The 13,026-nt window shown below is 36.4% G+C and overlaps 1 protein-coding gene across 4 annotated transcripts in view; it reads left to right on the top strand.

Annotated features, from left to right (window-relative positions):
- Nucleotides 1-13,026, top strand: part of LOC150106278 (protein FRA10AC1 homolog) — a 242,899-nt gene that overhangs the window by 76,903 nt on the left and 152,970 nt on the right. For all 4 annotated transcript variants that reach the window (XM_090393066.1, XM_090393069.1, XM_090393068.1 and 1 more), the window contains one exon: nt 11,635-11,711. In XM_090393066.1, coding sequence (XP_090249192.1) covers nt 11,635-11,711 — 77 coding nt within the window. The remainder of the gene's footprint in view (nt 1-11,634; nt 11,712-13,026) is intronic.

The following is a 13,026-nucleotide window of genomic DNA, read 5'->3' as shown; positions in this document are numbered from 1 at the left end:
ACAGTGTTGGAAGGTCTTCCCCAGTTTTCTCCATTCCATTCTGTTTCTGTCTTTTCTCATTTGTTATATTTGAACACTCTAACAAAATTAATCGTGCCATCTCTTTTTTGGTCTTCCCCTTTGCCTGCTGCCATTCATGTCTACATTCTATTAATAATTTAGACCATCTTGTGTTGTTGTTATATTTTGTTGTATTGTTATATCCAGTCCATCTTCATTTTGAATGCATAATATAACTGATGATGTCTTGTATACCTGTACTTGGTCTTATCAGATGGGAGGGTATCCTGTCTCTAATCAGAGTTAAGAACAAAACTCGATTGGGTGCTGCTACAGAGGAGAATCCAAAGAACTCTGTGAAATACATGAACAGATAAATCTTATTGAATACAAGGAAGGTTTATCATTATGGGTGATTTTGAATATGGTAGATGTAAACCAGAGGGAGGAGAAAGTATGCAAGATGAGGCCAAAGAGAATTTATAGAATTACTGAGAGATTACTTCCTTAAATAATAAGTGAATAGGACTCATGGTACGAGAACATTAGCTCTAGTAATAGCATCTGAGGATCCCTACCATCAACAACGAGGTGATTATTATACCTCCAATTAGTGAGAGAGAGAGAGAGAGAAAATGCAGGTTTGACTTGGGAGGTGAAGGTGTATGTGAAATCCTTGTTTAAGAAGAGACATATGTGGAACTATAAGGCAGGTGATTGTAACAGACTCAGAAGTCAACTTGAAGCAGTGCCTTGATGTGAGAAACTGCCTAGAATCTCATGGGAGTTAAATGAATGAATACTATAAACAATGAGCTGCATAAGAAGAGTATGTAGTGAGTTGATTTTGTAAGAAGAATGTTGACAATCTCAGCAGTTGTATAAAGAGCAGACCAAATGGAGTGATGGCCATGTAAGGAAGGCACAATCAGATTATGAAAAGAAAATAGTTAGCCTTACAGGCAAAGAGAATCTGAGAGAATTTTATTGCATTGTAGCAAGTAAAAGAATGGCCATGAAAGAATAACTCTGGTGGATGTTGATGGTAGGAACACATTAAACACTAGAAATGGCTTAGTTGTTTAGTTCAGCTTAGTATTGGGGGAACTAGATGAAAGAATAGATATAGATGAGTTAGAAAATAAGCTATTACAAGAGCTTCAATCGAACACAACAGTTGGAGTGGATGGGATATTGGCATGGGTGTTGAAGAAATGTGCAAGAGGGTAGGAATATTATTATTATTACATAACACCTGTAAGGAGTACAAGCACTTGTCGTGGGAGTACAAACACTCTACTTTGCTACACACATCTCACTGTCTCTCTTACTACTTAATTCTCCTACTACACACCTACCATCAACAGCATCTACTGTCCATCATCACCAACACCAGTATTTTTTTTTTGTCTATATTGTGTGTGTTCTCATCGCTGATTTGACTGTATACAGGATGAAAAAACCCTGCTGTCTCTGTATGAGATTGGCTAAGTCACCTTTATTTGAAAAAAACCTGCATAAAGATTCCTCTTGTCACAAAAAGAATTGAACTCAGTTCTTTTCAAATAGAAGGGCGTGTTTTGCTGTTCTTCTAATTGCACTATGAAGGATGGTCATTCAACTTGAGTCTTTGCATATGCATGGTTCCTAATGAATAGAAGGCAAACAAAATAATTCCATTATATAAGGATAGAGCTGGGGTGGATTCAACAAATTATAGTCCAATCAGTATCTCTGGTGTTGCCATCAGGAAACTGTAAATCTGGTTAGGAATTCCAAAGTTGGGTAGTAGCACTATGCTCCTTTATAAAATGCAGTATGGTTTTGTATAGACAACAGAATTAGTAAAGCTGGTATGATAGGAAGTCTGTTGAATAAATTTATATGGAATAAGAAAGAAATTAAATTAGCTGTACACAAGACGGTGTTCAAACCAATTTTAACTTATGGATCTGAGAGCTGGGTTAGAAATAAAACCCTTGATCAAAGACTACTGATATAAGAGTTCTGAGAAACATTATTTGAGTGAAGTGATGCCATCAGTGGCAGTATCACATTAAAAATGAAGATATGAGGGAAGATCTTGCCATTGTTGGCATTCAGGAATATGTTAGTAGAGCTAATCTCAGATGGTATCATCGCTTCAACAGAATGGGAGGAGAAAGATTAGCAAAACAAGTGTTCTTTGACGGGTTGACAGGGAAAAGACCCAGCAGAAGACCAAGTACATGGATTGATTTAGTAAAAAGTGCCTTAAAAGACAGAAATATAAGATCTGATAATATTGGAGTCTTGACAGATAACAGATTAATTTGGAGGAATATTATTGATTAGAAGTTAGTAATAGTATAACTTTTTGTGTAGTACTATCATAATTATCTTGTACCCCCCCCCCTTCCAACGGTACATATCAGCAGAATTGAATAAGTGAAATAGATGTAACATGATACATTTGGATTTTTCCAAGCATTTATAGGATTCCACATGTGAGATTGTTATATAAACTTAAGGGTAGGCAACCAGATAGCCTCAAACTCACTGCTACATGGGACATTGTTACCACCATTGTTTTCTTGCGTTTCTACCCTAACTGGACTTAAGCTGTCTGATATCATTAGTAGTACACTTTCTCTTCTCTCATTCCTTAAAATAGTATACCTGTTACACTCGATTCCAGTTACCGTATCTGATTCTAATAGCCGGGTTTTACTATTGCCAACAATCTTAGGCCACATTGTATTCCATAAAGCAATGAATTCAACCTCTTTCTTTCTAATGCTCCTAGTATTTGTGTTTAGACATAACAAATTACCACCTAGCCTATTCTTATAATTAGATATGCAATCTATTTGGCCTTGTTGTAGAACTTTCTCTTTTCCTTTCCTAGACATACTCAAAAGGTTCAAACCCAAAGTGTATATTTCCATCCCTTCACCAGATGCATAACCATGTTGTTAGCCATTTATATCTTTATCACGTTTGCATACCATAGCTGAATTTTTGCACACATTTTTCCCATTCCTTCTTTGGTGATTTAGTTTCCCTGACTCTCTGCATTAGGTGTCTCATCCAATAAGTAATTTTTCCAGGCTCCCGATGCCATATGAATTCAAGTGCAGGCCATCCCTCTTATACAAGTCCTTTCTGCCATCAAACACACTCCACACATCTAAAAACTTGCATCCATTTCTTCTACACAGTCTGCAAATGGAATCAATAGCAACTCGGTGCTGTTGTTATCTGGGTAGCAAATCTACAATTTTTACTCTCTCACATTTCTTTGTCGTTTCTTCCAACATACCTTTTATGTATGTGTATATATCAGTCTTTATCTCTTCCTGTCTTATATCAGCATTTGATTTCAGTGTGTATGTTAAAGAAATGTGCAAGAGAGTTAGTTTGATTCACCGAGTAAAACACATTGACACGAGGTGGGCAGCATATCAGCAATTTCACCAAGTATATTGCTTTTTAGTGAGGATTCTGAAGGAGGGAAAGAAATGCACCATAATTATGTTGCATAGTTAAGATAACAGGATACATTGCAGCGAATTATGGACTGATTATAGACAACATGGATGTTCATGATATCAGTTAGTTGTTCATCAAGCTTGATCATCTCTTCCCACAAAAACTCAGCATTAAAAAAAATTGAAATCGCCTTTATCTCATATGGATCTGAAAACTGGATGTGGAATCAGTGATAGCTATAGATCTGTCCTTTTCTCAAATGAAGAAATAAATTCTGTTGCTATTCATTAGGTAAAATGAATGACCAAGATCATTCTCTTTGGCCACTCATTCTGTCCTTAACAAAAACTTTTCCATGGGCGAATATTCCTGGTGTGTTAGGTGTGCGTTGCACGCCCACGGAAATAGCAATATCACTGATATTATATTTCTGCATTTATTCCTGTTAAAGACTCCTCTGTTTCCTGGCTTTGTGAGATTCCTAAAATTAAACACAATATACTAGTGTTTCATGAAGAGGACACTTTTCGATGCATAAATATTGCATCACATTCCAGTTAATAGCTTCAGTGCACAGTCACAAATACAGACCCCTTTCAGCCCTTTGAACAGATGTATGGATGGTGCAGCAGGTCAAATTCTTAGCGTTCTAGTAGTTTTAAACCACTCAGAAGGCGAGGCAGGGTGAGCTCTGAGACAATAGCACCTAGAGGCTGTGATTGATTATTGTGTCAACCAATCCAATTGAGCATTCTCATTTATCATGAGTTGCTGTGTTTGTTTTCTGAGTTTCATTTGTTTTGTGTGCAGAAGTGTGAACTGATGTAGTAGGCAAGTTTTTATATATAATATAGACAAGTTTTTAATATATAATTTTCGATAAATTTATAACTTTTTTGCCCATATTTACAATGGGTAACAGCACTGTAGTCGAAAGAGGTAAGCCTCATCCTCCTCTTCCAAATTTTACAGCTTTGAGTAATTCAAATTGTTTTCTAATATATCTTAAAACAAGCACATTGTCCCCAAACTCTGTGCAGATTTGGTTACAATTAATTCATAAATTAAAGTATTCAAAGTTATCCTACAATTAATTCCATTAGACCAATTAAGATGAGCACTGATGTGCTGTTTACTTAAAACTTTCATACATTGATAAAAATGCAATCATACGGCCAAACTGACGTGAATTTTGTAGTGTGGGTTGCATAAGCCACGACAGCACACCCAACTGAAATGGTATGCATCGCCACTGTCCAGTACCTTATCGGTTGCTATGACATTGATTTGTGTATTATTTTGACTACTTTTATCTTGGATCCTCTGTTATATAATGAAGCTATCTTATTCTCTTGGGACACTCTGTGCTGAGACACGAACAGTTTGATCCGAGTCACTGCCTCTTGCATTTTCTCTTAAAAATGCTAATATCCTATCCATTCCTATGATTGTATTCACATCATTCACATAATATTCTAAACTTCTCCAGTTCATCTATTTCTTTTCTCACATTGGTTCCCCTTGCATCAGTCACTGCATTATCTCTACTTGATGATATCCTTGCAAAATTATCAATCAGCAGTTCAACTATTTCTTGTTTCTTTGCCTTTCATATTCTATTAAGTTATCCTTTCATAATCATTCTTTCTTTAACTTGCTGCATAATAAAATAACTCTAGGATTTCCTTTGGTGTACAATGCTAATTTTTCTTATAATCCAAGTTTGTCTTCCTTACCATGTTGGTCTCCTTCTTCTTGTGCTTTGTACTGCTCTTTTACTTCTTGCTAATTTCATTTCTCTTCACATTTCTTGCACAACATCCCCCCCCCCGTTCCTCCTTAATGGTGTTACTCATCCATTAAGAAGGGGCTGGGGGACTTATACACACTTTATCCTGTGGGTATGTGGTCTCAGATAATGTTTAAATTATACCTTGACCATTTCTCATCCTCTACTGACCTGCTGTTTCGGTTTGTTATAGCTGCTGGTTCTGCAGTTACATAGATATTCCTTTTTGATAAAAAAAAAAAAAAAAAAAAAACCCTTGTTGGCTTCTTCTTCGGTTAATGATTGTATAATTGCTCCTCCAAATTGGAGGGGAAATGACTACCCTGGTTATGGACACATCTTCTAATGCTGTCATGAGATTAGCACTTTCAAACTGTGTTCTCTCCATTACATGCTGTTTTAGATAATTCTCTTTCAGTAACTGCATAACTTCCATTTCCTTCTCATATGTCCTTTCATCCTTCCATTGTATGATCCATAGTTCCCTATAATTTCTCCTCCTATGCACATTTAGTTAAGTTGCTGAACACATACATCTTCCTTTGCATTCCTTGGCCTATAGCTGCTTTTGACTATATATTTTGTCCTTATGCAAAAGGTATATGGTTGATATACCAAAAGATTGTAAGTGGAGGTTTCTGTTGTTTAGAAGTTCATATGGCATATTCCGGTAATTAGACCACATTTTTTTTATTAAGCTAAAAGCACAATAAAGAAATAAAACCCGACAACTTTCGTAAGTCGTTTGACTTACATCTTCAGAGGTAAAAGGTAACTTAAAGTTTAAAACAACAAAAAAAAAAGAGAAATTATTCCAAAATAGTTCATACTATACAGTTGTAGCCGTCTGACTGTTCATAAAATTAAAAAATCGGAATGCAGATTCAAAGCAGTGCTAAGTTTAAAAATAGTATGAACTATTTTTTAATAATTTCTCTTTTTTGTTGTTTTAAACTTTAAGTTACCTTTTACCCCTGAAGATGTAAGTCAAATGACTTATGAAACTTGTCTGGTTTTATTTCTTTATTGTGCTTTTAGCTTAATAAAAAAAAATGTGGTCCAATTACCGAAATATGCCTTATAAACTTCTAAACCACAGAAACCTCCACTTACAATTAAATGCTCACGGTGAGTGCTTTTGGTATAAAGTTATTATTATTATTATTATTACGGGCAACTCCAGGGAGTCATTAGACTCATCGATGGAGGCCCCAAATCATTTTCATCACAACTATTCGACATTCATACAGTATCTATCATACCTCGCCTTAAACTCATTCACTGTCACAGCATCCACCACAGACTCAGGGAGCGCATTCCACTCATTCACTACTCTAAAAGTAAAGAACCCAGCTCTAACACCTTTACTAACCACACTTTTGCCCAGTTTCCATGGATGTCCCCTAGTCCTCCCACAACCAGCCCTGTTCTCAAAAATATCTTCTGAATTAATTTTATAGAAACCCTTCAGTAATTTGAATGTCTCAATCATATCTCCCCTCCTCCGCCTATCAACCAATTTTTGCAACCCACAAATCCTCAACCTGTTCTCATAGGGTTCATTCCACAGACCTGCTATCATCTTGGTCACTCGCCTCTGGATCCTCTCCACCTCCTCCCCATCAAGAAGAAACCTAGGTGACCAAATCTGAGCACAGTAGTCGAGATGAGGTCTTATCAAGGCTCGATACAGAGGAACAATAACCTGCTTGTCTCTGCTTGTCAACGTATTCTTCAGCAACCAAGTGATTTGATGAGCTGATTTGGCCACTTTTGCAATGTGTCCCCTAAATTTCAATTCCTTATCCACCAACACTCCTAAATCTCGTGCCTCATCAATTTCCTGGAGCACGGTTCCACCAATGCAGTAAACTGCCTCCCATCTTTTCACCCCAAAATGCATAACCTTACATTTTGCCACATTAAATTGACATCCATTCTCCCTAGCCCAGACCTCCAATCTATCCAAATCATCCTGCAAAATTTTGACGTCATCTGCATTCACTATTGCCCTACCCAACTTCGCATCATCCGCAAACAAATGAACTGTTCCTCTCAGATCCTTTCCTATATCATTTATGAACAAATTAAACAGCAGTGGTCCAAGAACAGATCCTTGTGGTACACCACTAGTCACAGGCCGTCTTGTGGACTCTACTCCTGAGTAAACCACTCTCTGATATCTCTCCGTCAACCACCCTCCTATCCATCTCACCAACCCTATGTCCATTCCCATATGCTGCAATTTACTGATTAGAATTCCATGTGGTATCCTGTCAAAGGCCTTAGCAAGGTCCAGCAGAATCACTGTAAACCCATTACCCTTATCCAGTTCATCCGTCACTGTGTTATAATACGTGAGCAAGTTACTGAGGCATGACCTACCCTTCACAAAACCATGCTGTCCCCGATACAGTATCCCATTTTCTTCTATCCAATCTTGTATTTTCCTCTTGACTATTTTCTCTAAGACCTTGATAATGATTCCTGTTATGCTGATTGGCCGGTAATTTTCAACAGCAGCCTTGGAACCACCTTTGTGCAGTGGAACTATTTTCCCCTCTTTCCACCCCCTTGGGACTGACCCAGTCCTGAGGCTCAAATTAAACATAATGGTCAAGGGCACTGACAATTCTTTGGCCGCTTCACGTACGACACGAGCTGGTATACCATCCAAACCCACAGATGTATTGACATTGAGGTTCTGTAATAGACTAGTTACCTCTACCTCATTCATCACAATTCCAGTATAAGCTGTTGGTTCCTCCATTTCCGCAAAGCCACCACCTGGATGATATACTCTTGCAAAGTGCTCGCTCAGTAATTCCACAACATCGACTGATTCAGTTACCTCCCTGCCCTCAGCATTTTTTAAGATCATTCTACCATGAGCATTTTTCCTTTTACTTGCAACATATTGAAAAAACTGTTTGGGATTCTCTTTAGCCTGCATGGCCAATTTCCTTTCGTAATCTGCTTTTGCTTTTCTTACCACCCTTGTTACCATCCTGGCCTGAGCTTTATACTGTTCATGCACCTGATGGTCACCCTTCTCCTTAAATTCCCTCCACAATTGTTTCTTTTTTTGCAGCTCAAGCTTAATAGTGTTATTCATCCATTTAACCCCTACCTGATTTATTATTCGGACTCTTGGTATACAGTCAACCATTGCCTCCTGCAAACAGTTCTTAACCACCTCCCATGCACCATCAACATCCAGCCCTTGCAGTTTTACATGCCATGGCATTGAGCCAAGCACACACTCGAAATATATTGGCCAGTGAGGTTAATATATGTTTTACTTTTTTTTTTTTTTTAAGAATGAATGGTGGATAATGCAAGAGGTATTGCACCTGGACGGGCAGTTAAATCTGTAAACATTACGCCATAGTAATACTAACAATAGGAACTAGAGCAACTGAAGAAATGATTGTCGTGTAGTAGAGCAGGTAGGAGAATGAAAGGAAATGTGAATTCAGAAGTAATGAAAGTGTGAGAAAGTGCAACTAAGGATACGGTATTGTGTAAAGATTTGATGATAATAGGTGTACTTATTATCATCAAATAGGTGTTCTTCACGAAAAACAAAGAAAACACCTAGATTATTCCAAAGTAGTTATTAAGCTTTCTTCAGGAGTCCTATCAAGAACCGAAAAAAATCCACTCCTGAAAGGTTTCAACTTTCCTTAACTCCACGTTTCCTACCAAAAATTGACATAATAGCTCAAATAAAAAAAGGAATAAGAAATTTACCTGGTGATACATCAGATCACATCCGCCTACAGAGCACAGCATTACTATTGCAAAGCAAATTACCTTAAAGGAACCTTCCTTACACGGAATACACATCCCTCAAAGAACTAAAATCAGACAAAAATATCGTTATAATAAAAGCAGATAAAGGGAATGCAACAGTAGTTTTGAACTCTGAAGATTATAACAATAAAATGAAAACTCTTCTTGAAGATTCTAATACCTATAGACCTTTAGACAGAGATCTCACATGGCACGCTCACAGTTAAACCAATGATCTAATTAAAAAGATGCCTAATTGGACTGAAGAAGTTAAAAGAACTCTACAATCAAAACACCCATTAGTTCCAAGAATTTATGGTGTACCAAAAATACGTAAGATAGGTATTCCCTTAAGACCGATAGTGGATGGAAGAGACTCTCCAACCTTAATTTAGCAAAACATCTCACCAACATGATTTTACCTCACACAGGAAAAACATCTTTCATCAAGAACAGTGCACATTTTATTGAAAAGGTAAAAGATATTTACATTGGACCTTCAGACATCTTAGCAAGTTTGGATGTTATCAGCCTATTTACAAATGTTCCAAGAAACGAAACTGAATCTCCTTGAAGACCTCTTTCCTCCAGCCATTGTAGATGTTTATAAACATTGTATAAATAATACTTTTTTCATGTATCAAGACAAATTTTGGGAACAAAAAGAAGGATTGGCTATGGGCTCTTCCCTCTCTCCGGCTTTAGCTAACCTATTTATGGAAAATTTTGAAAATAATGGTTTAATCAATTATCATAAAAAACCAAAAATTTGGCTCTGCTATGTAGACGATATTTTCATCATATGGCCAGGAACAACAGATGAACTCATTATTTTCAAACATTACCTGAATAATTTACATAAGAATATAAAATTTAAAATTTTAAAAACTTGTTTAGAACAAGAACTTAGAAAAATTCCTTTTCTTGACATCCTATTAGAAGCCAATGAAAAAGATAATAAACTTTCTTTCTCAGTATATAGAAAACCTACCAACACAGGAAGATTTCTCAATGCGGCCTCACACCATCACCCTTCGCAGAAAATAGGTCTAATAAAAACCCTGAGAGACAGAGCTTATAATATTTCCAGCACAGAAAAACAGAGAAATGAAGAATTAGAATATTTAACACAGATCCTCAAAAAAAATGGTTATGAACCCAAGACTATCAAAAAAATCCTCTACACATCTCCTACAAGCATCTCATAGAAACAAGATTTCAAAAATGCTATCACGCTTCTATATATCAAGAATGTTACAGATAAGATGGCTAAATTACTAAACAAACATAACATCAAAGTAGCCTTTCTGCCGCTGGAAAAAATTTCAAGATTTCTATATCCCCCGAAGCCTCCACATCATCCTTTAAAAAAAAACCCAAGTGTTTATAAAATTTATTGTTCTTGCGGCATCTGCTACATAGGACAGACAGGAAGATCTGGGGAAATACACATGAACGAATGCCAAAAGGATGTGCAAAACAGAAGCGAACACACATCAGGTCAAGCTTTCCATACCACTTCCACCGGCCACAATGTACTCTGGCAGAAAACAAACATGTCTTACATAGAAAAAAACTGTTACATAAGGAAATTTAAAGAAGCTGCAAACATGCGCTTAGAATTCCAACGCAATGCAATAAAAACCAAGGCTTAATTCTACACCAAGTTTGGTCAGCTTTGATAGAAAAATATACCTCAGTCAGACCTCGGACATTATGAACGTGAACAACAGAACGTGGCATGATCCAGCATTGTTTAAACTTAGCACTGCTTTGAATCTGCATTCTGATTTTTTAATTTTATGAACAGTCAGATGGCTACAACTGTATAGTATGAACTATTTTTGAATAATTTCTCTGTTTTGTTGTTTTAAACTTTAAGTTACCTTTTACCCCTGAAGATGGAAGTCAAACGACTTACGAAACTTGTTGGGTTTTATTTCTTTATTGTGCTTTTAGCTTAATAAAAAAATGTGGTCCAATTACCGGAATATGCCTTATGATACCAAAAGATATATGGTTGAGAGAGGGCAAAACATATATATTGTCCTCTTACATCAGATATCCTTGAATATGCACTTCCCATGGCCTTGCCTTCATGCTGAACTTCTACTATTAGGGTATTATATAAGATGACTGAGAAATGTTTGGTAAATTCTGGTAGTGAGATTTATGGTTCCCATTTCTCTCTTAAGTACTTTTATTTGCATCTTGCAGTTTTTATATTTATATTACTTTGTAATAATTTTTTATGGAATTTTTACTTGTAATAAATATCAGTTGGATTACTTTATGACTGCTTGCTGCCAGTTGTTTAATGGTTTTTATTTTTGATCTAAGAAAAATGTGTTTGTGTGTGTATAGACGGTGACAAATTGAGGAATACACTTTGTCAGATCCTGGTTTGCATGAAGAATGGATATTGCACAAGTGTAATAACAGTTCATAGTTAGTTCATTTTTCTTATGTGATATTAATGTTACAATTTTCTTTTAAGCATTTATGTTCATTAGCCATATTTCCTAAAACAAATGAAACTAATTTTGAAAACGTGAAATATTTTCTTAACCAAATTGTAGTATTCTCGACATAAGAAACTTATTAATGAGTATCTTTTGTGTTATCCTGGTACAACAACTAAATTGAAAAGAGATGTGTAAGTATTACTTTTTTTGTGTGTATGTGCGTGTGAGCACACATACACATCTCTGGTAATTCAGTGTATTTTATATATATCTGTCCAGCTTTTATTCCTTTGTTTCATTTTAGCTATTAATAAATCCAGCAAAAAGTCAGCTACTGGAACAAATCTGAAAACAAACCCCAACTCAACATCACCAGAGTTAAAGACGGTACTATCAACGTAAGAAGCCTGAATGGCAAAGAAATGGAGCTAGCTGAGGAATTAGATAAGTACCAGATCGACATAATAGGGGTGACTGAAACAAAAAAGACCACAACTGGTGAGATCTTTCTGAGCAATAAATATAAAATGTTATATTCAGGCAATGACAATCAAGGAAAAGAAGGCGTAGCCATAGTATTCAACACAAAATACGAGGCTAATCTTCTCAAATGGCAGTCAGTCTCAAGTAGAGTAATGTGTTATATTCAGGCAATGACAATCAAGGAAAAGAAGGCGTAGCCATAGTATTCAACACAAAATACGAGGCTAATCTTCTTAAATGGCAGTCAGTCTCAAGTAGAGTAATGTGTTATATTCAGGCAATGACAATCAAGGAAAAGAAGGAGTAGCCATAGTATTCAACACAAAATACGAGGCTAATCTTCTTAAATGGCAGTCAGTCTCAAGTAGAGTAATGTGTTATATTCAGGCAATGACAATCAAGGAAAAGAAGGAGTAGCCATAGTATTCAACACAAAATACGAGGCTAATCTTCTTAAATGGCAGTCAGTCTCAAGTAGAGTAATGTGGGCAAATATGAGAATGGGGAACTGGACAATGAGACTTATTTGTGCCTATGATCCCACAGAAGGTTCTACTAAGGTAGAAGGGGAGGAATTTTTTGAGCCTTTAGAAAAAGCAACTGACACAATGAAAAAGGAAAAGTTGGTCCTTGTTGGAGATCTAAATAGCAGAGTAGGAAATGATTGTGAGACATACAAAAATATTTTGGGAAAATTTGGAGAAAAGAGCAAAGCAATGGCAATGTCTGTTGGATTTCTGCTCAGGACATGGAGTGGTTATTACTAACACCATGTTCCAACATAAAAATGTGCACAAATTCACATGGAGAGAAGAGGCTAGGAATAAGAGAAGTCTCATTGACTATGTTATTGTTGATAGTGATGTTTTCTCCCTGGTGCAGGACACCAGAGTGTAAAGAGGATTTGAAATTGGAAGTGATCACTATTTAGTCTTGAGCAGGATAAAATTGAATTTCATATTGAAAAGAATAACATGTAAGAAAGTTTTAAAGCGAATAAAAGTTGAGCAGCTCTCAGATGTG

Source organism: Typopeltis vanoorti, chromosome 5 (genome assembly GCF_054136105.1).
Source record: "Typopeltis vanoorti isolate ZY-2024b chromosome 5, IOZ_Tvanoo_1.0, whole genome shotgun sequence".
NCBI classification, from domain to species: Eukaryota; Metazoa; Arthropoda; class Arachnida; order Uropygi; family Thelyphonidae; genus Typopeltis; species Typopeltis vanoorti.
The sequence above is the reverse complement of the archived record's forward strand: the minus strand, read 5'-3'. Positions and strand labels throughout refer to the sequence as shown.